Below are 27,756 nucleotides of genomic sequence, written 5' to 3' on the forward strand. Positions count from 1 at the left end.
GGGGGGGGGGGGGGGGGTGCATTGTATAGAAGCCGCCATGAAAACCATAAAGAAATTAAATGTGTGGAAAGGCAAATACTTTTCTTTGAATCCCCCTAAATAAGCTTTTATACGCGACGTTACTGAAAATGTTTCATTCCTTTTTGATGGATTCATTTTGGCTGAGGGGAACCAAATCCCACCAATTACAAACCCAAAGATTTCCAGTTTATCGCGCTTCCATACGTCCCAACACCAAAACCTGTTTGTTGATGTTTGCTATAAAAGCCCTTACCCCCCCACAGAAAAAACAAAGTATGTGTGGCCGTAACCTGTGCTGCGTTCACAGTCATACAAAAATAGGAATTTCCAGGCCAAAGATTTCAGATTTAATAAAAATGAATGCAGGAACTGTTTTGTTGTGTCATCTTTCCTACATGTCCTAAAGCTTCAGTCGGGACATGAATGCAGCAAAAAACAAACAAACAAACAGGAATAAACATGGTCAACTTTTGGCTGATTTGCTGCCTCACTTCTCTTCTTTACTCTGGGCTTAAACAGGAGGAGCAGGAAGGATCTGGGAGGACAAGTGCATTATGGGTGCTGTAGTTTAACCAGAGCCGGCCAGGACTGTCTGTGCAGGAGTGGAGTCTATGAGATGGCCTTGGCTTCAGGTAAGAAAGCCTCCCAGTATTTTATCAGCTGCAGGAGGAAAAAGAGCGATTCACTTTAATTTCCTTACTTGAAGCTGCATAACTGCTCCCAAAATAATTACATCAAATTAATTGTTAAATATTGTTATAAAGCGTAAACCTGTTTTAAAAATGTTCATTTAAATCTGAATCTAATAAATAAAAGACAAATTACAGCTTGAGACGAGTCCTGAGTACTTTATGATGACACTCCAACTTTAATGTGAAAATTGAAACTTTTCAGTTTTCACAAACTTTATAATTCTAATGAAAATGAAACATTTTTCATTTTAATATCAGAACTGTTACATTTGGTTGAACAATGCTGATTTTAACCCAAATACTGTTTTTATTTAAAATTTATATTTAAAAGGAGAGACTGAGAGTATTTACATATTTACAGTCATGTTTACCTGCTGCTGTGTCTGAACCAGAGACTCCAGGTATTTGATGATGATCGTTTTAAAGTCCCTCACCCTCTCTTTCTGTTGGAGAACCACACAAATTAATGCAAACAAGTGCATTCATCTGGACACCCATCCACCCACACTCCCACCCATCCATCCACCCACCCACCCACCCATCCATCCATCCACTGTCCAAATACACTGTCCATCCATCCACCCACCCATCCATCCATCCACTGTCCAAATACACTGTCCATCCATCCACCCACCCACCCACCCACCCATCCATCCATCCACTGTTCAAATACACTGTCCATCCATCCATCCACCCACCCACCCCACCCATCCATCCATCCACCCACCCACCCACCCACCCATCCATCCATCCATCCATCCACTGTCCAAATACACTGTCCATCCATCCACCCACCCATCCATCCATCCACTGTCCAAATACACTGTCCATCCATCCACCCACCCATCCATCCACCCATCGTCCAAATACACTGTCCATGCACCCATCCATCCATCCATCCATCCATCCATCCATCCACTGTCCATCCACCCATCCATCCATCCATCCACCCACCCACCCACCCATCCATCCATCCATCCATCCATCCACCCACCCTCCCATCCATCCATCCATCCATCCACTGTCCAAATCCACTGTCCACCCACCCACCCACCCATCCATCCATCCACTGTCCAAATACACTGTCCATCCATCAACCCATCCATCATCCATCCATCGTCCAAATACACTGTCCATGCACCCATCCATCCATCCATCCATCCACTGTCCAAATACACTGTCCATGCACCCATCCATCCATCCATCCATCCATCCACTGTCCAAATACACTGTCCACCCACCCACCCATCCATCCATCCATCCACTGACCAAATACACTGTCCACCCACCCACCCATCCATCCATCCATCCATCCATCCATCCAAATACACTGTCCATCCATCCATCCATCCATCCACTGTCCAAATATGTCTGTGTAGATTCTCAGTCATCCAGGTCATAGTAGTCTCTGGAGCTTGAAAAAGGCGACTGGACTTCTTTTTGTTTCTTGAAGACGTTTCACCTCTCATCCGAAAGGCTTCTTCAGTTCTCAACCAAATGGTGGAGAGACCCAGGTATTTAAACCCCTGTGGGCGTAGTCCCCTGGAGGTGGTTATGACCCTCTATTGATCATGTGCGTGAACACATATGCCCAGGTGTGAAGGGGGCGTGGGTCATATTTAATCAGTGGTTTCAGTTGAAACCAATTTAGGACTCCGCTCCATTGTTTCCTGTGGCCTATTGAGGTCACTGGAACAAAGGTGTGAATGGGGGTTGAGACGTCTGGGAAGGGAGCTCAGGACAGCACTGTAAGCGGGGGAAAGTTGGTGACTCTCCACCATTTGGTTGAGAACTGAAGAAGCCTTTCGGATGAGAGGTGAAACGTCTTCAAGAAACAAAAAGAAGTCCAGTCGCCTTTTTCAAGCTCCAGAGACCACTGTCCAAATACACTGTCCATCCACCCAGCCATCCATCCATCCATCCATCCATCCATCCATCCATCCATCCATCCACCCATCCATCACCCATCCATCCACCCACCCTCCCATCCATCCATCCATCCATCCATCCATCCACTGTCCAAATACACTGTCCACCCACCCACCCATCCATCCATCCATCCATCCATCCATCCACCGTCCAAATACACTGTCCATCCACCCATCCACCCACCCTCCCATCCATCCATCCACTGTCCAAATACACTGTCCACCCACCCACCCACCCATCCATCCACTGTCCAAATACACTGTCCACCCACCCACCCACCCATCCATCCACTGTCCAAATACACTGTCCACCCACCCACCCACCCATCCATCCATCCATCCATCCATCCACTGTCCAAATACACTGTCCATCTAGCCATCCATCCATCCACCCACCCTCCCATCCATCCATCCATCCATCCATCCATCCACCGTCCAAATACACTGTCCATCCACCATCCATCGTCCAAATACACTGTCCATCCACCCATCCATCCACCCACACTCCCATCCGTCCACCCATCCACCCACACACCCACCCACCCATCCATCCATCCACTGTCCAAATACACTGTCCATCCACCCATCCACCCACCCACCCACCCACCCATCCACCCATCCATCCATCCATCCATCCATCCATCCATCCATCCACTGTCCAAATACACTGTCCATCCACCCATCCATCCATCGACCCACACTCCCATCCATCCACCCACCCACCCATCCATCCATACACTGTCCATCCATCCACCCACCCACCCATCCATCCATCCATCCACCCACCCAAGTCCACCCATCCATGCATCCATCCACCCACCCACCTCAAACCTGCTGACTTCTTTGCGGATGGTTTTGGAGATCTGCTCAAAGTCTCTCTCGCCCTGCTGGACTTTCCCCTCCAGCTAAAACACAAACACATAAAAAGACTTTATAACTTTTCTGTTAACGGACATTTCACTGTTATATTTTAGTAAGATTAATGGATTTTGTAAAGTCTTTAATGTTCTGCAGCTTAATTAGGATTGTTGTTGATGTTGGACTTTATGTGTCAGTGTACATAACCAAAAACAATATGACAATACCAATCAATACTGGATTATCAATGCAGACACTGATAATTTTTAAAAAGACAGATTTTAACCATCAATTTTTGGCTTTTATGCAGGTATGAATTGGATCTATATCAAGCACGATATTTGAAAAAGTCCATTTTGCCTCCAAGATCTGATGCAGGAAAAACTGGAACTATGCTCTGAAGGTAACGTACCTGTGACGTGGTCAGGTTTCTATTACAGGAAATGTTCTAAGTTTATTTGGTAAGTTACAAACACCTGAATACTGAATGCATCGGCATCAGTTTGTTCTGCCAACATATCTACCACCTAACAGGAAACCTGCTAAATGAAAATCCATGTTTTGGTGCTGTGAGGGAGAGACTTTCTGAACTTGGCTGAATTTAAACCAACTGACTCTGCATGAGGAAAGCAAAGAAGGTGCAAAAGTTTAGCTGTGGTTAAAAAAAAAAAAAAAATTAAGAAAAAAACTGTTTGAATGAACTTTGACTGTGAGCCAGAGATGCAACTGACCCACAGAACAAGACGACTCACACCCGCCCTACGAAGGAAGCTTTAAAATGCATTTGCTGAATACGTTATTATTACAAACTTTGGTTCTGATGAAGAAGACTTCAGCATTTTATTTCTATTGTTTTATTTCATGGCGATAAACTCGTGAAGGTTATTTATAGAGGTTATTGATATTAACATCACCTGTTAAATGAGTTTTTAAAAAGCATAAAACAGTCGAGGAACGGCCCTGTGATGGCGATCTGGATAAAAGCTAAAACTGTGACATATATGCTGTAAGCCACCAGGATGCAGATAAAGACCTGGATCAGATCAGTGATTCCCAACATTGTGTCACATGTACTCCGGCATGCTGCATGCTAACACCAATAACTACAGAAAAGCAGTATTTCTACGATACACTGAACACTCAGTGATGCAGTTTGTATTCATACAATCATTGTATAGATAAGGTGGGATATACTTTATCCCAGAGTCTGGAAATTCCTTTGATACAGCAGGAAAAAATAAGTTAAACACAAACATAATAAAAAGTTGAATTCAATAACAAACAGCAGTGTATCAGCTTTTATTTATCCACTTCTAACAGCTGTTATAATCCACCCATCCATGTATGGACTACCAAAAACACGAATAAGCCAATATTCAGCTGTCAGTCGTTTTATTTCAGTTACTTTTAGATATCAATGTTTCTCAGTTATCTGCTGTTTTTATTTCTTTTAGCATTAACCTTTAACCCCCTGCCTGAAACACCTCTGAGGGTCAGCTGGACGTTTTTCCCACCAGATCGGTAAGAAACGACTCGTGTTTCCTATGTTCAGGGTACAGGTGTGTGTGGTCAGGAATCACCGCTCTGCCTCAGTTAAGACGTCACATGAAAAAGTTTGTCCAAGTTTTGAGTGACTCTCCAAAAACGACTCCTCCAGCCTGACAGCCAAATTCATGTGACGGGAAAATGAAAACATGGTGATGAAATGGCGTTAATGAAAAGTGATAAACATGAGAACTAAATACTACGAAGAAGCAACTCAAAGGTGTGAAGCAGGCAGGTGAACACAGAGATGGATGGACACACAGAGAGGGCAGGTCCTACCTCCTCAATCTCCTGGTTTCAGGAAGGCATGGCAGGGAAAATGCAACAAAAGTTAAGAGGCAGGAAAAATGCTCAGAGCTTCCAAAATCATAGAGGAAGATCCAGAGAAATGACCGAACACTGAGGAGAAACGCAGGCGAGGAAAGAAAAGAAAATCCTCCCTCAACACAAAACACTGAGATCCTCAGCACGCCCTTCACTCCGGCTCGTTCTGTTATCGGAGCGCTGCTCATTTAAATCAACACTGTAGTTATTATACAACAGCTTCAGTGGAAAATGTCAGGTGCTGAAACTGTGGTGCTGGCCGAGCTTAGCATAAAGACTGGAAGCAGGGCAAACATGTCTTTTAAAAACATCTAATAAGGATACAAAATATTGCAAATATAACACAAAAACAGCTTGAAAACATTAGCTAGCATCCTAAATGCATGATTTAAATACTTCCATCATCTTTTTTTAACACTGCAGAGAAAACAAAAGGCCAAGATGACATCATCATAAAGGAGGTTATAACAAACAGGCTTGACGATGTCCTGAGGACATGTTTGGGTTTGAATGCAGTTTAAACTCAAGCTGCTTCAGAAGTAGTTCTCAGGGTGGAGCTTCCTCAGAGCATCGAGCGCCTTCTTAACGTCAGCGCTGGCAAGAATGGACAGCGTCACCGTCTTCCATCATTTTTATATAAACTTCCATAAGAAGTTACCGTAGCTGCTGAAATGAACCAAGTTACAGTTGTGACACAGCCTGCTGTCGTCTGTGGTTCCTCTGGGTTCTAGAGGCCCGAGAACATCGAGCTCATTCTGACGTCTCCATAAAGGCTTAAAGCTTACACTCATTCACAGCCCCATAGTTTTAATACGGGAGGGGGGGGGGGGGGGGGGGGGGTCTGCTCTCACTGACTCCAGTCAGAGCCCAGATTAGATTATTCTGTGCATACACTGACCTCATTGGGGATCCGCCACTGTAATAACATATTAATATATATTAATATATCATCCCCCCCCCCCCCCAGAGAGTTTTTGTGCTGGAAAGGTTGCTAACATCTCTTAAGAAGCCTCATTATTATAAAATAATTATCCTAATTATTTTGTGTGGCTTTGGTTCAGGATGCAAACTGGGATCACTGGAAGTCAAATAAGGAAAAAGGAATTTTGTTTTCCTTCCTGTTTCTCTGGTTTACATCAAATTAAGTGAGTTTAACTATGAACTTGCACATAGGCAGGCATAGACAGAAGAGTTTATGATAATAAGGTTTATCTCCAATACTTATGTAAGTATTCCTTAAGTGAAAGAAACCAAAAATAATCTGACATAAAGCTGTGATGTTTCTTTAATCAGCAGGCGCCTGCACCCTGAGAGGGACGTTCTTTAAAGGGGTCAAAGGTCACTGTGCTGCAAACACAAGCAGAAGGCTCCGAGGGAGCTTCTCTCTCAGCGGTTCCTAAATCTAAACGAATCTGATGTGGATACAGAAAACTACAAATGTGTCAGCTGTGAGTGTGAAAGCTTTTTCTCCCGATGGAACGATGCCACGTGTCTAAAACTGAAACGTCCTCTTAATTTGACATTTTTAAAACATTTCCCATTGTTCTCGTATTTATTTAATAGTAATCGTGTGTTCCAAAGGTTTCTCTCTATGGTCGTTTAATATTTTAATTAATAATAATGATCACATGTTTTTAAGCATTGTGAAACCTTTAACTGTAACTTTAAATTGACTGCAGCATCATCAGAGCCGCCTTTGGTTTAAAAAAGTGTGATTGAAACTTCTGAGAAAGAATAAAAATGTTTTAAGTGGAAGAAATGACTCAGAAATGATCGTTCGTGTGATGAAGTGACAGGAGAACAAACTTCATTCAGAGCAGCAGTGTTATTCTGCCCGGTGCCCACAGGGGGCGGTGTGGGCTAAAAATCTGACTGCTCCACATCTCTGTGACAGAGGAACCCACAGCACCAAATAACACCAGTTACACTGGGTTCATGTTATTTACTGAGTCGTTAGGCTGACTCCAGCATCATGGCACACAGCTGATAAATGTACATAAAAGCTTGTATTACTGCATCAGCTGTGAGTCTGCAAAGCTTCTTAAAGACAAACTCTTCTGAAGCTAAAGCAATAAAAAAAAACAGGACGTGGACGTGCAATAAGAAATCTAAAGTCAGACAGGAAGGAGAAATACGTAAACAAAGTATTAAAAAGTGTTTTTAGTCCTTTGTTCAGGTCAAACATTCAGTTCTGAATGCAAACAGAGGAAGAAGCAACCATAACCTGTGATAAACTGCATTTCACAGATGGGATTATGGGTCTCTCTGAGGAGGATATGGAGGTTCAGCCATAATAATATTTAACCAAACTGAGGCCCGGAGTGGCGTTTGTGCTCCGGTTCAGCTTCCAGAAACAGGAAGTTGTTTTTCTACCAGGAAAAAAATCATACAAATCACTTTCTTTGACTACAGCTGGTTATAAACGACAAATCCATCACAAACCTCTAAACAAAATCCCTTATAATAAAAACTGCATTTACATCTCTGTATATTATCTGCATTAAGTACTAAGCTCCAGCATTATTTTCAGTAGTTAAAGACATTCATAAATGTTTTTTAAACAACTTATTTCATTCATTTATTTGGACCTTGTAATAAAAGGTTTACGATGTTCACACCAATAAATAAATACAGTCACTGGAATTTTTCTGGGAATCCAGAAATATTCACTCCGGCCAGCCGATGGGAGGAAGAGGAGTGATGAAGTCACACTTTACTTCCTTTACATGCTGTCAGAGTCCAATCAGCTGTAAGCTTAAATCTGTCACACAGGCTGTGGAAAAACAGCCGCTCATCAATCTGTGAATTTTTCAAACATTTTAATGTGTGAACAAATTGATTCACTGATGACTTTGCTTCACATTTACTGTCACAGCACCATTAAACTGTAACTGTTATATTTAATATATTTTATTACTTTATCCATTTATTCTGCCTCACATGAAAACAGGAAGAACATCCAGAACTGGAAGGGTGCTCCCTAATCTGTTCATAATATTCCGAGTTATCCCGCTAACAGACAGACACACGCGACTGAAAACACGACCTCTGCCCGTATCGGTGGGCGTTTATGAATCAGTGAAATCTAACGTACGTCTGCTTTTTCCCCTAAGCGGGAATGATCAGTGGAAATTGGGACAAACTGCTTAACAATTCCTCCAGGACCGAGGACGAGGATGTCCCAGATTTGAGGCTCTTGAATACTCGTGGTTCCTTAAAAGATTCCCATTTGATAAAGTCAATCACATCCTGCAGATCACAGGCTCCAGGTTCACCTCCAGCCCAGTGTGCACGTGCAGCATTAACATGATGTGCGCAGCAGGAGTTCAGCAGCGGCGGCGTGAAATCAAACTGGGAAAGCTTCTGTTGTCAGAGCGTGAACAAAACCCGACTCCTGACAGGCGCCTAAACTCTCACCGCCTCCAAATAAATGCTGGTTGTAACTCTACTGCGATCTGTCCTCGTCTGCAGCTTCTGACAGCCTCCCCAAAAAAACTCCCCCCTTCCTCTGCCCAAAACCCCACATCTGACAGCTGCTCAGCTCTAATGCACAGGCACCCCCCCCCGACCACGCCGACTCTGCATTGTGTGTGTGTGTGTTGAATCCTGACAGCACCGAGGATGAATTTGTGTGGTGACAGCTTCAACAGACGCTCTAATAAAGTACTTTTCTCTTCTCTCCTGCTCTGGTTTGTCGTTCATACGAAGTCTGCAGAAACAATGTTTTCACATGAATGAACCGTGAAGGTGTGTTTATTGGACCTGACTGGACACCCGACAGAAATAAAACCACACACAGAGGAGAGTCATCCCTGAACCGCACCGTCACACTCATACGGGTACTGACCGGCTTAAACAGAAGTCTCAGAACAAAAACACAACCTTAGAAAACAATCAGGTAATAATCTGATACAAAGGTAGGGAAAAAAAACGTGCAAAGTCAACATTTCTTAAATTTCTTGGTCTTCAGCTTCTTTTTGGTGGGAAGTATTAGAGCACTACATCAAAGACTGAGTGAGGATGCACAAACTAAACTACAGCTGCAGGTGACATTAAAAGCCATCAGTCTTCTACCTGCAGCTGGACCAAGTTCATCACGCCTGGGAGAAGCTGAGAGAGAGCAGATTTCTCCCATATTGGCTTCTCTTCATTGGCTCCCTGTTAAATCTAGAATAGAATTTAAAATTCTTCTCCTCACATACAAGGTCTTCAATAATCAGGCACCATCTTATCTCAAAGACCTCATAGTATCATAGCACCCCAACAGAGCACTTCGCTCTCAGACTGCTGGCTTACTTGCGGTTCGTAGGATACTTAAGAGTAGAATGGGAGGCAGAGCCTTCAGCTTGCCTTGAGGTGCCTGTTTGTTCTGATTTGGTGCTATATAAATAAAATTTAATTGGCTAATGATAAGCTGGTGCCAGGCGAGCTGAGGAGGCCTTTGGAAACCGAACCTTTCCTCTGAGGAAGGCAAAGGCAGGAAGACCTACAGCTGCACCGAGTTTAAGTGACGCTGATCTGAGGTGTAGGTGACAGCGCTGCAGAGCCTGACCAAAATCATCTGATTATTATCTTTATACAGCCACACAGAATCAAAGCATTCAGAGCTGTATGCAGCCCTGCAGGTGGATGGTGCTCCTGTAACCCCCCAGCACAACACAATGTCTTATTTTCTAATATCATAATCAAACTCAGAGTTCCAGTCATAGTAAATGAGATTTGTGCTGCTCGTGCGTCACAGGACGGCCGTCTTACCTCTTTGATCTCGTCTTTGGCCTGCTGCAGTTTGTCGGGTTTGTTGGTGAACTGCAGTTTGGCTTCAGCTTCCCGTTTCTTCTGCAGCAACATCTGGCTGTCCTGCCACTTCTGCCACGTCTTCATACGGTGGTCAAACACCCCCTGAGCAAACACACTCACTGTGAGCCCTGCACTCAATCCAAAATGAACTAAAGCTTCCAAAAGACTGAAGAAACTTTATGCACAAGACGCCTGTAATGTGACTCATCTAAAACCCATTTGCACCACCAGGTGGTGCAGTGAGCCGACGTAACCTCTGCCTAAGCCAGCAGGTCATCATTCATTCATTATTCATAGGGAAGCCTGTAACATGAAGAAAATGTGACAATCTGACATCATTGTTTCACAGATAGAAGTTTCTGTTAACTCGGAGCACTTAAACCTGTTCTGCTGCTGACTGTAACAAACTGAGGAGGATTACTTTGTTATTTAGGCTGCACTCACATATGACTGCTCACAGAGACATCAGCAGCTTTCATGTCTACTGCGTCTTCTACTACTACTGTTATTCACCCCAGAACGACCTCCGCCTTTAGTTTCTAGAAGCACCGGACCAGACAGCAGGTCTGATTTCATCAGTGATCCAGCAGAAAAAGTTAGGACTGCTTTTAACTTAAAAACCAGGTGCAAATAAGGTCAGATTTACTCATCAGAATCAAATTTAGGTTCTCAGCAGCTCCAGCACACCCAGATTAAAGGCCACCTCTCCTGAACCTCTCACTAGTTCGAAGTGGAAACCTCCAGCAAGCGCACCTTCACGGCAGTGAGCAGGCGGACGTAGTCACCCAGCAGCTCGGAGAAGAGGTAGAAGTCAGCATTGGCCTGGTCCTGGTGCAGCTGATCAATCTTCTCCTCCACCTCAGCCAGCTGGGACAGCGCTCGAGAAAGAGCCGTGTGGTCCTCACTGTTCCCCAACATGGCCGCTGACTTGGCAAACTGTGCTGTGTTCACTGACAGCTCTGGAGGGGAGGGAGGGGAGGGGACGGGAGGGGAGGAGAGGAGGAGAGGAGAGGAGAGAGGAGAGAGGAGAGGAGAGAGGAGAGGAGAGGAGAGGAGAGGGGAGAGGAGAGGAGAGGAGAGGAGAGGAGAGGAGAGGAGAGGAGAGGAGAGGAGAGGAGAGGAGAGGAGAGGAGAGGAGAGGAGAGGAGAGGAGAGGAGAGAGGAGAGGAGAGGAGAGGAGAGGAGGAGAGGAGAGGAGAGGAGAGGAGAGGAGAGGAGAGGAGAGGAGAGGAGGAGAGGAGGAGAGGAGGAGAGGAGGAGAGGATGGACTTTAAAACACATCCAGAAACAGCAGCTTTACAGAGGAAGAGTTTGGACATTTTATTAGATCTTTAAGAAAAATCTGTCAAATATCGAAGTCAAAACGTCCTCTCCTTCTTTCTGTTTTATCTTCTGAGCACATCGTAAAACAAGAGCAGACAGAACTGTGAAACACGTCTGGTTTGGTAAACTGGAAACATTAAGCTGACCTTTCCTGTGACACACCAGAGACTCCACACTCGTGTGAAGTTTCCTCAGCTGGACGTCCAGATTCTCAAAATGCTGCTGTTTCTCCTCAAACCACTGACACACACACACACACACACACACACACACACACACACACACACACACACACACACACACACACACACACACACACAGTCAGCCAGGACATGCAAAAATAAAAACAATGGTATTTATCCAATATTCCTCCTTTTCCCATGTGGCTTTAATTCTTTCCTGTTATCTTAACCCCCCCCCCCCCGTGCTAATCCTTCAGCCATGTTCTCTCCTTCCTTATTTCATTTTCCTGTTTCCCTGTATCACATTCACACTCCAATCTCATTGTACATCCTGTATAATGACAATAAAGGCATTCTATTCTATTCTATTCATTCTTATTTTTTCTTCCTTCCTGTTTCCTTTCCCATCCGTGTTTCTTTCTTCCCAACTTCCACATTTCTTTCCTATTTTTATTTTCCTCCTCTTTCCTTCCTGATTTTGCTTTACTTAATTTCTTCTTCCTCATTTTGTTTTCATCCCTACTTCCTCATCATTACCTTCTGTTCATAGTCCCATCTGTTATTCCTTCCTACCTCTCCCCTTATATTTTAAAATGTATTCCCTTTATTATCCCGTCCCTTTTCCCAATGTTCCATTTCATTCTTCCTTTATTTTCTTGTTTCCTTGCTTCCTTCTTAAATCTCTGAGATTCTCTATCAATCCTTATTCTTTCCTTCTTTGCTTAATCTCCGTATTCCCATTTCCTCTCTTTCCTCTCTTCCTTACATTCCTATTCCATTCCTTCGGTTTCATTTTCCATTTTCTGTCCTCCCCTCAAACTTTCCCTTTCCTTTCCTCCTTCTCTCCATCCTTCACTCACAGCATCGGACTCGTTCATCTTGATGGTCATCTTGTTGACTGCGTCAGCCGCCTTGTTGACCATTCGCAGAAGTCCGGCGCTGCTCAGAGCCTGAGTGCTGACAGCCCGCGGCAGCTACACAACAAACCAACAAACAAAAGTCAGTTTCTCGTTAGCTTCATGTTCATTTAGCTTCGTTTTCCCTGCTTCCTGTTTGCCTCCTCAGATCGTTCCCACATATAGTTTTTATTGGCAGTCTCGTTGACTTTGTGATCTCGTTGCTCTTTGAGTTTTTTCCTTTGCTGCTTTCACTTCCTCTTGTTTCTCCTTCCTGTTCTGTCCTTCACTCCAATCCCAGCTGTGTGCTTTTCTTCTTTCCTCTCTGATTGTCTTGTCTGCCACATTTCAGCTCCAATCAGATTTAATGCGGCTTCTTGATCGTCTTTTACGGCTGTAAAAACCAACACAGAATCCATCGCATCAGGATGAAAAAGCTGGGACATCCATTTGAAAATAGCCTCATTTTTCTTCATTGTGGAAAAGTTTACTTTTTCCCGGACACACGGGGTTTTCCTGAGATGGTTTACTTCCTCCTCCCCCTCCTCTACAATCTCATTTAGCAGGAGCGGCAGCAGCCGGAGGACGGCTCCGTCCCCAGGGCCCTCCGTTAAGGAGGGACGAGGGTAAATGAGTTGAGCTGGGGGTGAAAATAGCTTTCAATTGCAGCTCGGTGCCATTCACCCCCTCCCTCCACCTTTCCCTCCTCTGGTTGTGTTTCATTAAGCGGGCCAGACGGACACGCTCGGTCAAGCGTCCGAGCAATTCACCTGTTAAATCTGTGACACAAAGCTATTTATTCTGGACCCAACGCCTGCAGCCGTTTCACAACACAATCCCACCAAGAGTCAGGAGGGAGGCAGGGGGGGAGAGAGCAGGGAGTGGGGGTTGATAGTTTGAATCCGATGTAACAGAGGATTTAGTCAGAGTGGACGATAAAACAAGGAAACAAACTGCCGCAGGCCGTTAAACCCTGAAGCAGTTTTTGGTTCACAGCAGCGACTCTGCGTTTCGACCTCGTCGGGACATTTTGCCACTTGTTGGGAAAATGAAGCAAAGAGACTGGAAATGTGTGTGGAACATATTGGCTCAACATAATTAAAGGCAAAGCCACAGCGTAAGAGGCGGACGCAGCTTCTGAGTTAGTGCCGTAAACTTGCATTCTTTTTAAAAGCCAGTAGGGGGCAATATCCAGATTTCAAAGGTAAAAACATTCAGCTTGAGGCTTTATAACAGGACTTCTCCAACCAGTGGGTAACATCATGGTGGCTCCATCCATCTTTTATAATGTCAGTGGCCAATGCAGAAGTCCCAAAACCTGCAGTTCCTCTAATGGCCACTTGGGACTGGCTCCAAAAGCGAGTCAGAGGTAGGTAGCTAGCTGCCTGCTAGACTTCAGCCAATAAGAGTCAACTGGACGTCTCTACTGTGTTTGTGCTGTCTCTGCCTTCTGAAGTATTTTTAATGGACTTATTATCAAATCAAAGAATTTGCTGTGTCATTAATGGTACCAGCAGCCCATCCAGGAAGCCCGTGCTCTGGTTCTGGTGAGTGAAAGCTTTCTAATAGGTACTAATTAGCAGGTATCTGTGTCTATGCAATATATATGCAAAGGATAAAGCTTGCTAACCAAGCTGGCTAATGGTAGTAGATAAAATCAAGGCTTCAAATGAGACTTCAGTGACCAAACTGTGACATCACGGTGGTTATATAGATTTCTTAAATACAGTTTACGTTTAATATTCCATTGCCTTGGATTTTATCAAGATGCATCATGGGAGAAATCTGGCTCCCACACAGCGTCTCTGTGTGGGATGCTTTGGGCACACAGGATGAAACAGTACCTACAGAAAGCAATGACAGATCTGTCATCCAGCACAGAGTATTAATGAACCCACTGAGACTGCCGCAGTAAAGTTTTCCCCCAAATACGATCCAGTGTGGAAGAGTGTGGGGCTTGAAAGCAAATGGACAAACACTTGTGTGGAGAAATAAATGATTTTTCAGCTCACCTGATTCAAAAGTTTCCCAGCAAACAAACTGCACGTCACAACCAAACATGCTGCTGTGAGTTTTTAGCCCATTTTTTAGTGTTGAAATGAAAATAAAATGCCAGAAATCGAACAGACAAAAGCAGGAATGACTTCAGGTTTGCAGGTTGCGTTGATTTTCTGCAGTGAAGCGTTGAAGCAGGCTCTAAATAACGATGCAGACTGGCGGCCTAAGACACCGGGCTGCAGGAAGCACCGTTAAAACGACATCAAAGTGGAAGCGCAGAGATGTGATTATAATGAACAAGTTTACTGAGGTTTGCAGGAGGTCCTGCCTGCACTGACTGACGCTGATGAGTCCAACATCTCCAAGCTAAAGGTGTCATTTTTCTTATTTACCTCCGAACTCTCCAGAAACTGCAGAACATCAGGATCCTTCAGTAAGATGGGGTGCTTCACCGTTCTCATCAGATACCTGAAACCAAGCAGAAATACCAATCAGAAGACAAACTTTTCTTTTCATGAAGGTTTGCTTCCAGTCTGATGACGCGCCACTCTCCATCTTGGACGATGTCAGAAATCAGCTGCTTCTTTGATTGGCGGCTGTTCAAAGTTTAAGCTCATTATTTAATCCTAATTCTCAGTTCTGTGTTAAAATGTTCCCGTTAAGACGCTCTAATTAAAGAGCAGCAGTTCCTTTTGCAGTTAATCCAAATACAGAGTTTTACTCTTTTTCTGACCTCTGTTGTGAATCATTTAAAAAATATGTTGCTCCTAAAAATACAGCTTACAGGCCAAGAACTGACGGCTTTACCCCCTGCTGTACGTTTCTTAGGATGATGCGGTCCCTAACGAGGCAAAAAGTAAAGTAAAACAAATGAACTTAAATGCTTAGAAAGTACAAGCAGGGAGGAGAAACAGCAACAGTCTGAGCTTTGCTCAACAACGTCGCAGCACTGAGTGGGTCTGCTGTGTGAGAGAAGCTGCTGCAGCCACAGAAAGTGAATGTTTCTGGTCATTATGGTCTTACTTCAGTCTTCTATAACATGTGGAGATGAGCTGTGGCTGCAGTAAAGTGCACTCAAACATCACAGTGTAACACAAAGTCTGTTAAACTTCTGTCCAGGTAAGAAGCATCAACCACTGTGAATCTTGCTTGGTGCAAATAAAAGTGACTGCAGTGTCTGCTGGCCACAGACATCCTGTCTCCTCATCCCTCCTGACTGGTTTTTCTCTAGTTTTGCTTTTTGCCAACGTCCTGGTCACTACTGGTAGCATGAGATGGTGCCTGCCACCTGGTTGCTCAGGTAGACCAGTTTCTTAAGGATCAGGAAGAAGGTTTCCTGCATCTCACAGCACAGTGTCAAGAAGATGGGCCATTACATGAGGAGAGCTGGACGGGGCCATACAAGGGTGCCAATCTAGCATCATGCCCGAAATCTGCTCCTCTGTGTGAGGAGAAGGGCGGAGAGCAGGCCACTCGCTTCTGATAAAACAGCAGCTCTATAAACTGAGCTATGCTGAGCTGCTAACAATACTCTCATTAGTGGGGATGTAATTAGACCTTTGACCCTGTGTAGATGAGAGAAAATCCTCAGTCATGCCCATAATGAGTACATGTAAACTGTATCTGCCCGTTTTCTGCACCTATTCACTTTTATGGATGCATCTTGCTAACAAAGCTAATTAGCATTAGCTGGTAACTGAGCACTCTGTCCAAATATGATCCCTTGTGGCTCCAAACAACCAACATTCTCACATTAAGGCTTCATAACATGGGATCCAAAACCAGAAGGTGACATCACAGTGGCTATGTGGCTTCTCTTCTAACATTTGCCTCTTTAATTCTCCCAAAATTTGAATTTTGATATTGTGGAGACACCCCTCCATCTCCTTCCCAGCTTCCACCTAAAATCGATTCATCGTTGGTTTGATCTTTGCACGTGAGTCGCTGATGCAGGGAAAAAAATGTGTGGAGTATTTTTAACAGCATTAATGTGTATTTGTGTCTTCTATTTGTCCTCATTAACTGTGTGTGTGTGTGTTTGTGTGTGTCCGTCCATCAGCGTGGAGTTCTGCAGCTCTGAGCTCCATCAGCTGTCACAGGCTGACCTTCCTGTCAATCAAACAGCATCAATAAAGGGCAGCAGAATGTCAGCCCCGCCCTACCTGCCCTCCCTCCACCTTCCTGCTCAGTATTCAAGACACACACACACACACACACACACACACACACACACACACACACACACACACACACACACACACAGGTTCCATAATTTCTTGTTAGATATGTTTTTGTTTGTAAAACAAACTTAATTGCTGTTGTTTTGTCACAATATTTCAGCTCAGAGAACAAATAATAATAATAATAATAATCATCATCATCATCATCATCATCATCATCATCATCATCATCATCGTTAGGACAGTGAAAAATGAAGTACCAAAAAACCTGCAGCTCTTCTCCTACAGAGCCACAGACTCCTATGATAAACAGGTGGGAAGAATTATATTGTCTTTATGAACAGTTTCCTTCGGGTGTGGGTGACCTCATCCATTTGAAGTGTGTTTGACTGACAGGTGTGTAGCCTATAGCTGTAGAACATGTTTGTGATGATGGCACCTTTGGGAGCATTTTTAATGCAGTCGTCTTGCTGTGTAGCTAACGTCACTTTCAGCCTATGGAAGAGCCTGTGTTCAGTTTTAATGAGTGAAATTTGAGTATTTTATTAGTCCGCACTGATTAGCAGGTGTCTGTGAAATACACCTGTACAGTCTACAAAGCGTGCCATGAGTCAAAACGCTAATGGGTGATGTCACTGCACCATCATTTATTTACAGTCTGTGGAAACAGTAGCGGTTCCATTTGGCTGCTTCAGGTTCCGCCAAAATAAAACGTCTCCTGTGAAGAACCCCTAGATTTCTACTTTCTGCAGTTTTTAAAAATCAATATTTTATGTCCAGCCATTTTCTCTCTGTCCTTCTATTAGTAACCTGCAGTTCACTCCGTGCCTGTTTAAACTTTTAGGGCTTCAACAATTACACTTTAGACTTCTGAAACAGCACACAGGTTGCAGCTCATTACCTATTTCTCCATCATTCTGGCTGAACACACACAAAGCTCGAGTTCACGGCCTTCTGGCCTCACTGCTGTCCAGCTGTATACAAGAATAACTCAGCAATACAATTAACCAATCAGCACATCTTCAACAAAATGATGCACAGAGAGACTCGAAATAGCCACAAAAAGATGCAAATATATTTAATTAACTGCTGATTTTTCATATATAACAAAATGAAGATGTAATCAATATTTATCCTTAAATCTTCTTGATTTTAATACATTTTAAAATTTAGCAGCTGATGCACATTTTTACACCTCAAAGCGTGATTGAGCACATCAGAGATGAAAGATCTAATGCTGCTCTCAGCATTCCCACATGATGATCCCACATGTGATGATTCATATTTCACAGTTAACGGGTTTCCTGCCTGACAGCAGGCGGGTCCCTCTCACTCATGTTCACATCAAATTTCTGACGATAACCTTTCAGGGACAGTCGTACCTCTCGAGTGCCGACCTCCTCTTCTCCACAAACTCGTTGGATGACTGGTCCTCCTTTCCCACCTTCACCTTTGTCATCCCTGTGCAGGAGGAGACGCTCGTCAGCATGCAAGACTCTTTCTTTCTTCCTAATGCTGTGACCAACCCCTCTGATTCATCTTTGCAGGTAAATGAAGACAAACTGAACTGAGAGGAAAAGCTTCCTGAAATCCCCCCAGGAGTCGAGCAGGTGCAGCGCGTGCTGGTTCGTCTACTTACCTACGATGCTTTTCTCTGGCGCGGGGGGGACGATGTAGCCTATGTGCAGGTACTTGGAGGCCAGTTTACTGTGCAGACCCAGAAAGTCACTGAAACGCCTTTTTACTGAAAACTCACTGTGCTTAAACACAGACATGGAGGTCTGAAACCCAGAGAGAGAGCAGAGGAGTGAGGAGAGGAAAAACATGTTCATCAGGACGCTCAGGCTTCCAGGGAAACTTTAATTTACTCAATACGTTTTACTAAAAAAAACTTTGTTTGAATTATACAGATACAATACAGATGGATTACGTCTCATATAATAACAAATCAAATAAGTTATTAAGCTATATGAGGCAACCATACAAAATCGTGTGGTTTCCCTTATTTTCTCTCATATATGTGGTGTTACAACAGACGGCCAAAGAAGGAGGATGTCAGTGTTCAAGTAATCTAGACTTCACACTGAGCTGATCTTGGATCTGTGTGGCTGGCTTATTTCAGACTGCACCAGGATAAGAAGTATAAGAAAGGATTATTTTGAGCTGTGGATCAAACAAAGCTGCTCTAGTCTGAACACACGGAGCCGCTTCACTGGAACATGTTCACTGCTGCTTTTCTAGTTTTCCATCCAAGAAAACTCAGAAATACTTCGTATGTGACACTCTGAGAATTTCACACGTGAAGACTCCGACTCACAGAAGTCACACACAGACACACAAAGACCAGCAACACTAAAAATCTCACCTTCGTCGTCACTTTGTAGGCCATGTATGCATTCATGCCATCACCTGGAAGACACACACACGCACACACACTTTAATGACTCCATTATATCACCGATATTTATATGAAGCAGTGAAACATGCAGAAACTTTGTGTCCGTCTTGAAGTATGAGTGAAAAATATCTGATAGTGGGAACAGGAACACTGCGCTCACACACCAAACTGGTCAAACTGGTTTCCTGTGCTTCCTTGCTGTAACAGATGAGTATCAGATATTTACTGTTTACTGTTCCTTGTTTGACCTTTATATTTATTTACAGGAGCTAACCTTTCACTGACTGTTGAATAAGTAATGGCAGTCTCTTTGGGGCTCCAGCAGGGCTCCAGTGTTACTGTTTAGTGCGATCATTTGGCCGTACGATGACTAAAAGTGTGACTGTACAGACTGTTGAGAGAAAAGCTGATGTGAAATATCACTTCCAGCATGTTGACCCTCTTAAAGGGGGATAGGTAAGGTAACAGTAAGAGGGGGCTGATGGGAAATCTGGGCTTAATGAGTGAGAAAACTGCCTCGTAATGCTGCCAACAGGAACTAACATCAGATGACTGTGTGTGGGATGCACGTCGGGGATGTTTCCCAAAGATTGCTTATAGTGATGTGAAGCTGTGCACTCACCAACTTTCTCAGGGTCAGACACCGATATGTGAATATCAAAAGAATCTCCGCCCTCCTCTTCTTCAATCTGCAGAAAACAGGAACAAAACATCGAGCATTTCCCGATTTTATTCCTCCAGGGTCATTCGATTAGTGCCTGACAGCAGCTCAACAGCAACATCGTGAATATTTAATGAAGGCAACAGGAAAAAATCCATTTTCTATATCAGCAACTGATGTAATTTAAACAATAACAATGAATCACACCTAAAATGATCAAATGTAATCTGAACAGTTTATATTTCAGACTCCACTCAGAAGTATGTGTGTGAATGACATCATAATAAGAACCGTGGCACCAGCAGGGGTTCATTCAAACCTGCTGACCTGCATGTTTCCACAGCAGAAGATATGCAAGCTGAGCACACATCGCATTACTCAAACACTAACAATGATTCCACTTTGTATTTGGAGCACCTTTCACACAAAGCTGCAACCCAAGTGGTTTACATCTCAAAAATAACCACACAATGAAACACTAAAATGATCATCATTCTGTGTTACTGTAGGGTCTTTAAACCTATTTAAACCCATAAAATGGCTCAAAATGCGATTAAAATACAAGGAGGAGGCTATTCCACACTTTAGTGTCATTAAATCCAAAATGAAGGCAGGATAATCAAAGAGACCTCATTGGTTCATAAACTGAAAGCCAGCTGTTGGCACAGGAAGGTCCTGCTTCTGCTAAGGCTTCATAAATCGAAGTGTTGTGATTTAACACCCACTCACAGCATCGTAGGACAGCCAGTAAAAAGTGAGCTGCGGTAATCTAAGTTACTTTAAAAAGCATAGCTCAACATTTCAGCAACACTGGAGTTAAAAATTGTCTCGTGTTTTGAAGGTTAAAATGATTTTTGTTCCCTTGTTAAAAATCTAATAAAGTTCAGGTCAGAGTCTGAAAGCGTTTCCAGAGCTGGCGCTCGTGTCAGAGCAGCAGATTGTGTCTCGGGATCTGAGCAGGATCTCTTTCTGTTCATAATGTCACCAAAATGGGTTTATGAATTCAACAGCAGGACCATCTGACATCACTGTGCATAATAACACAAGAGAAAAGGACCCAGAATATCTCCTTGAGGAACACCATATTCAAAACTGGTCAGGCTCTACACCACATATACCTCTGAATATTTACATGGACCTCTCAAACACTTATATGCATCTCCATATAACAAAAGCAGAGGGCGCAAACCGGCACCATGACAGCTCAGTCTCTGGGCAGGATTTACTTTAACAGGAATAATATTGTAACCTTAATAAACTTACCGTGCAACACAATGAAACAGGAATATAATTCAACATTTAATCAGCTGTGTAACAATATTTGAATATGGATACAATGTATTAATAGGATAAACTGATGTCACAGAGGTGATACTAAACTCTTCAGAGTTAAATGAAAAAATGTTTATCAAAACAAATTCAGTTCCTGTTTGAAAATGATCAAGAAAGCAGATTTTGTTCACCACTTTGTTCAGGAACGACCTCAGAGGAGTTTAAAAACCAGCTGTGAGTGCAATTACCTCATCAAATGAGGAGTGTGTGAACATGTCGTCGTGGGTGTGGCCAATGCGAGGAGTGATGACGGAGGTGGGAGGGGTGATGGGAGTGATGGCGGGCGACGGGCCGTCGGACAGCAGAACGTCTCTCTCTGGACTGTCCAACGAAACCTCCTCCGTCGCTTCTACAACACCACAGAGCCCAGACAGGAAGTCCCAACGCGTCATCGTTAGCTTTCACTCTAATGGACCATCACTTACAAAATGATCATAATTTTATCAGAAAGTCTTTACTGAGGTCACTTTTGAATAGATTACTAATCTCTGGCTTTGATGCCTGTGTGGATTCATACCTGCGAACAGGTCCTCTGGGTCGTCATCAAACAGCAGGTCTTGCTTGGGTCCATTTGAGTTGGTGCTGATGTTCTCAGCAGGCAGACTGGCTGGTTGTGGCTGCACAGAAACAAAAATGTGGACATGGAGTTAGCTTCAGAAAAAATCCTGTTGTTAAATGATGGAGCCTATCCCAGCCGTCATGGGGCGAGGGGCAGGGTACACCTGTGCAGGTCGCCAGCCTGTCGCTAACACAGAGAGACAGACAACCAATCACACTCACATTCACACCTATGGGCAATTTAGAGTGACCAATTAACCTAACAATAACTAACTGCATGTCTTTGGACTGTGGGAGGAAACCGGAGAACCCGGAGAAAACCCACATAGAAAGGCCCGGGCCAAGGTGGATTCAAACCCGGGACCTTCTTGCAGTGAGGCAACAGTGCTAACCAACGTGCTGCCCTCTATAATTCATATTTCAGTTTAATAAATGTGTTAATAATATCCTGAGATCCTTCTGTACTGACAGGTTAATGCAAACATTTAAGAAAATGTTATTCATGTTACTTTGTATCAGTTATAGCTGAACTAATGCAGGCACAGCAGAAGTGTGCACTTCACTCCAGACGGTTTCCTCAGGACTTGAGCTGCATCATTTTCACAGCAGACTGACTCAAATTTGAGCTCTTTCCTGGCAGCGCAGGAGAAAAGTGGAAGCAGAGCAGCTGCCACATGTGCACAGAAGCCGTGCAGACTCAACATATTCCACAGAAGCGGCAGCAAAAAAGAGCTTCCAGCAGTGCGTGTCATCCATCCTGCTGAGCCACAGAACTTCCTGCCCGGGCCAGCTGCTCCACAAACACCGAAGGTAAAACTGATCGATCAGCAGCACCGAGGGCTGAAATGACTGCATCACTACAGATTAGTACTGATCTGATAACAGTCTTAAATTAATAAGCTCTACTCCTCACTGTGAGGAAGAGACTGGGTGCCACAACTTTACATGTAAGGAAAGATGGGATATTTGGAGCCCAAACACTGGATCACAGCTCCTGTAAGACAAGCCTGCTCAAACGTGATTGGTCAACAGTTCAGACAACAACAACAAGAAACCAGGAAGACTTCCTCCTCCAGACTCTCCATATTCATATGCAGACTTCTGACATTTCATTGCTCTTTCACGGATTTGTTAGGCACTCAGACAAAAGAGCTTCTCAGTGAACTGAAAACTGCTTCCCAGCAGCACATCTGCATGCAGCAGTTGACCGTTAATGAATCACATGTGCAGCGTGTCGCAACTTTATGGCTTTAAGGAGCGGAGATGATTTTATGTTCCGGTTTCCAGTTTAAGTTTACAACCTCCAGGTCCTGATCCCTCACAGGCTGATGACCGGAGAACAGGTTCATTAAATCAGCAACATGAAGCTGTCCGTGTGAGGTCTGTTCTTATCTGTGTGGCAGGTGGAGGTTTCTCTGCTCAGCGTGGTGGTGAAACGCTGAATGAACCACACCTGTACAAACTGAGACCTCAGCTGGAGTCCCGGAAAGAGAGGAGGAGGAAGATGAGCCGAGGAAGACGGAGAGATTTTAGCTGAGAGGACAGAAAGGAGGGAGTGGAGAGAGAGAGGAGGAAATGAGTGATGATAACGAGGAGCTTCCTCCCTCCTTACTCAGCAAGCACAGCGGGGTCAGAGGAAACACAGGACACACACAAACACAGCAGAACAGCTGCTTCCATTCAACAACAAGTGTTTTACACTTACACAGCTCAACAACACGGGACGCTTTAAACAAACTTTGAGGAAAAACACAAACTGACACATCATTTATGAAAATGCTGCAAAAATCAACCCTGACCTGGAAAAATCAAACCTGACAAGGTAAAACAAAATATTCAGGGATAAAAAAAAGCAGGAATGAGCAAATGTAAATTCATTTATAAAACATTACAAAAATGAACTGAACGATTACTGATTGGACCCACCGCTCAAACCTTAAAGGGTCAGGTCCAAATTTAAGAGAAAACAAAAATTTCTAAAATAAATGTTTGTGTTTTGTTATTTATTCTCCGGTTTGGGAAACAAAGAGTTCTTCATTATAAGTTACTACATGTTTAACCCTGTACACAGACTGTATAGAAAAGATGGACACAGCTACCATGGCATCATTCTGAGATGTTAACATTAGCACTTCAGCCCCCTCCATGCTACAAGAAGTGACCATATTTGGATGAAAGGGTGCCGTGCTATGTACAGAGTTGTTGGATGGTTCGTCGCGTCCAGCAGGCTGTTCGATTTTAATCGGCTGGCTGAAGGACCAACACAGTTCATGGACCGGCTGTTCCACATATTAGTGCTTCTCTCCCCTGGTGACAGTAAGCAGCTACAGTAGGACCAATGCACAAACCTCCCTGGTCCCTTCAGTCTGTCACACCATCTTTAAAAGTGATCATGGTTGTCACCATTTATCATTCAACAAGGCCAAGGCCAAATTTACCCAGCAACCCGAACCTGAAACCACAGCCACCAGCTTGGAGTGCATTATAACATCTCTGCAGCAAGATCAGGAAAAAAGACTTCCAGTGTTTGAGGTAAAACCAACTGGACTGAATGACCTCAAACAGACTGAGCAGCACCAACAGCTACAGGAAGCATCACTGGTTCATTTAAACAATATGACCCACAGTGCCTCAGTGCACTAAACACTACAAGAGAACAAAATGGAAATATTGGAAACAAAAACACTGAAAATTATTGACTGTTTCATTCAGCATCTTTCTACAACCAAAGCTGAGCATCACCAAGGATGGACCTTCTGCAGAACTGTCAAATTAGACGGCAGCAGTTTGAGGAAGGAGGAAATAATAATTGGAGGAAACACATAGTGGATTACTATCAGAAACACACAGGAGAGAATACGTTTCACATTCCTGCAAACTAAAAACAAAAGAGGGAAAAAGGAGGAGTTAAAACTGCACTGGTGATCCTGGGCCTGTTTATTAGCCCTGTGAAGAAGTGTGTGGGCCATAAAATCAGACCCAGGCTCACTCTGCTGCTAACACAGGAAGTGCTGCATGACACACACACACACACACACACACACACACACACACACACACACACACACACACACACACACACACACACACACACACACACACCACACACACAGACAGGCCTGTTTTTGTCATGTCAGCACTCTGGCTTTCATTCCTGGTGATGATTGTCTTCCTTGAGTGTCACAACAGCAGTCTTCAGTGACCTGTGTGTGTGTGTGTGTGTGTGTGTGTGTGTGTGTGTGTGTGTGTGTGTGTGTGTGTGTGTGTGTGTGTGTGTGTGTGTGTCAGCTGCAGCCTGGAAACTTTGTTTCAGAGTGAAGTTGCGACGCTGTGAAGCTGAAGAAAAACCTTTTCTCTGTAACATTTCAGGTTCACAGATCCAGCTTTCTGTCTTTCTTGAACACTGTAAAAGTTTGAAGTTCCTTCAGTTTATTTGGCTCCTCATCACAGAACAACATAAACATTTGGACCACCTCTTCATTCAGCTTTCTGCATCTGCCTGTTTCTATTTAGGCTGAAACATCCTGGGGCAACCACGGCGGGTCAGTGTAAAGCTGGTATGAAGCAGAGGCGATTGCTCTAAGACTGCAAGAGAAGCTCAGCTTCCCTTAAAATGTCAAAAAATAAGTGATCAAATATATACTGTTGTGCGTACATGTCATTGACTAAATATGCGCTACAACGCGCTCAACTTTTGTTCAGAATCAGCTTCTTATCACTGGTAACGACGCGGCTTTCCTCTCACTCATTCCCGCAGCTTCACAGTGCTTTAAACAGTGTGGACGCTGAGCGTCTACAGAGTTCAATAGCGAAGCAAAGAAAGCAGCGAAACGAGACGAGTCATTGGATAAATGCTGGGCTTTGTCCCGCCCATCGGACGCTCAGCGTCTCTGGGGGTCTATGGGGCAGTGGGCTGGCCTCGGGTGGCCCGGACGCTCAGCTTCTGCATGATGATTGGATGATCTGTCTGAGGCTGAATCCCTTTTTGATTGACAGCGAAATGAGCGAATCAGCGATCTTTTGGTGTATACATCCATGGGAGCATTTTTAAATTTTCATTCTGTTCCGAGTTGAACCGGAGACTTTCCTAATCCTCTTAGTGTCATTTTCTTTGTTATAAACGACTAGAGACAAATCGAGCTTCTATTGCTGGTGGGTTTTTGTAGCTGCTTGTGTTTGGAGACTGACTTCTGTCACTCTTTCTGACTTCTATCGCAGTTTCTGTCCAGCGGGTGCTGCTGTATAAATAAACCAACACATTTTATGATGTAGGCCGAAATTCAGCTTCCCCTCTTTGAAAGACCAGCATCCGCCACTGGTATGAAGAACACATCACCACACATAAAAACTGAAAGAAACTGCCAGAATCTGCAGTTCCTCAAAGGGCCACTTGGGGCTGACCATAATAAAACAGGTCACGGATACAGTTTGCTAACCAAGTTTGCTACTGTTAGCTGGTAACTGCACACCACCCTCCTATCCATATATGACCACTTTTGGCTCCAAGAACCTAATATTACAGTGGCCAAAAATGCAAACAGTGAAGCTTCAGAATGGCAAGTCTACACGTGATGCCATCTTTTGTATACAGTTTATGTTTCATGCAAACGTGGGTTCTCCAGTTGTATTTAGCTCCCTGCAAAACCAAACATGATAACACTATTTTGCACAGTAAAAGGAAAAATAATGTTTTCTTTAATATCTAAACAACACCAAAACACAAATATTCAGCTTGCTGTCAGGTGTGACCGAGAACTGTATTTAACCTTCATGTTCAAGAAGCTGTCAATATTTGACAGTAATTGCTCTCTGAGTAGTGACCTGATCAAACATGGCTGCAGCTCAAATCTAAATCTTATCAAAGCCAAGCCCTATCAAACAAAACTAGCTCAGCCTTAATAACTTTGGTGTGTTATCATTCAACGTTTTGTCCTTGATAGTTGTCCTCCTTTTGTTGTTCTGAGTCTCTGCAGTGTCCCCGTGTAAAAACTATCATCTGCCTGCTGGATTTGCTGAGCTGTTTTCACCATCACATTATCTTCAGACTTTAACCACCGTCTTCACTCAGTTCAGACACACAAACACACACACGCAACAAAGACGGCTGCTTTTCCGTTTTTCCACTCCGCCCTGAATGCACCATCTACACCTGTGTGACTGTCACCTGACTGCGAGCAAACACACCTATTTTGCGTTTTCTTCTCAGCCCCCAAAAGACCCTCCTCGGCTCCTGTAACGGTAGCTTAGAAGGCCACCGTTTGGTGTATTTACACCCAGCGCTTTTTAGCTGTTTTCTTGAATGATGACAGTGCACAGATGTGTCCAACAGAAGCTTCTACACACACCAAACCTCATTCAAAAATTAAACGATTTTACGGTGTCCAGCCCGCCTGCTGCCCCTTCTCTAAGTTTCCATCTGTTCTCAGCTGGAGGCATCACGCCCTGTCTGCCAGAGCTCCCCTTCGGCCTCCCCTCATCACCTCCTCCTCACCTCATGTGCTGCGGCCGGCTCCGGGAACAGTTCCTCCCCGTCCTCCAGCTCATGGAAGTCGGTCTGCTCCGGTGGAGGGTCCCTGGCCGTATCCGCCATATTTGCCTTTCGTTTCTGCAGTTTATTGTAGTGATGTTGGCTAGCAGCTAGCTAACAGACACACACACACACACATACACATACACACACAGCCCGAACAGAGTCGACTGACAGGGCGAGAGGAGAAAGAGGAGGAGGAGGAGGAGCGGGGAGTCAGGAGGTTTTCCCAGCTCGTCATGTGACCAACAGCAGGAATCCCGATGGGAGCCGGAGACACGCGAAAAGAGACAAGGACTCACTCCGCCGCCGTTTCCCGGAACCTCCCTGAGGGCTAAAAACAAACTAATAAAATAAAAGTGAGAAATTCACATTGAAAAACCACTTTATGTTAAAACTCTGTAAACATGAGGAAATTAACTGGAAAATAAAGTACATGAAACTAATTATAAAAGCAGCCCCCAAAATAATATAGATGCACTTCTCATATTATTTAATACAAAACAGTAAATAATTAAAAACATTGGCTAAAATGC

General features: G+C 44.0%; 1 protein-coding gene across 2 annotated transcripts; it reads right to left on the reverse strand.

The window, feature by feature from the left end:
- On the reverse strand, nucleotides 1-27,500 carry snx2 (sorting nexin 2). Of its 2 annotated transcripts, XM_030725695.1 has the most exons (16): nucleotides 27,185-27,500; nucleotides 21,653-21,752; nucleotides 21,324-21,484; nucleotides 19,765-19,831; nucleotides 19,110-19,153; nucleotides 18,384-18,525; nucleotides 18,127-18,205; nucleotides 14,957-15,032; nucleotides 12,531-12,644; nucleotides 11,635-11,728; nucleotides 10,919-11,124; nucleotides 10,124-10,267; nucleotides 5,324-5,335; nucleotides 3,466-3,546; nucleotides 1,085-1,156; nucleotides 1-681 (listed from the first exon to the last, which is right to left on the reverse strand). In XM_030725695.1, exons 1-16 carry the CDS (start codon nucleotides 27,281-27,283, stop codon nucleotides 631-633), a joined length of 1,542 nt encoding a protein of 513 aa, XP_030581555.1. In that variant the 5' UTR covers nucleotides 27,284-27,500; the 3' UTR covers nucleotides 1-630. The 2 variants fall into 2 exon arrangements, with proteins under 2 accessions (XP_030581555.1, XP_030581556.1); XM_030725696.1 differs by lacking the exon at nucleotides 5,324-5,335 and having other exon boundaries at nucleotides 2-681; nucleotides 27,185-27,494.
- Nucleotides 27,501-27,756: the final 256 nt, after the last annotated feature.

Source organism: Archocentrus centrarchus, unplaced genomic scaffold (genome assembly GCF_007364275.1).
Source record: "Archocentrus centrarchus isolate MPI-CPG fArcCen1 unplaced genomic scaffold, fArcCen1 scaffold_68_ctg1, whole genome shotgun sequence".
Classification (NCBI taxonomy): Eukaryota; Metazoa; Chordata; class Actinopteri; order Cichliformes; family Cichlidae; genus Archocentrus; species Archocentrus centrarchus.

Excerpts from the sequence above, each read along its gene's own strand:
- snx2 (XM_030725695.1), bottom strand. The coding sequence starts at position 27,283 with ATGGCGGATACGGCCAGGGACCCTCCACCGGAGCAGACCGACTTCCAT. Across the intron at positions 10,268-10,918 it reads GCCTGCTCACTGCCGTGAAG|GGGGTGTTTGACCACCGTAT; the intron begins GTGCGCTTGCTG and ends GTGTTTGCTCAG. Across the intron at positions 682-1,084 it reads TGGTTCAGACACAGCAGCAG|CTGATAAAATACTGGGAGGC; the intron begins GTAAACATGACT and ends TTCCTCCTGCAG.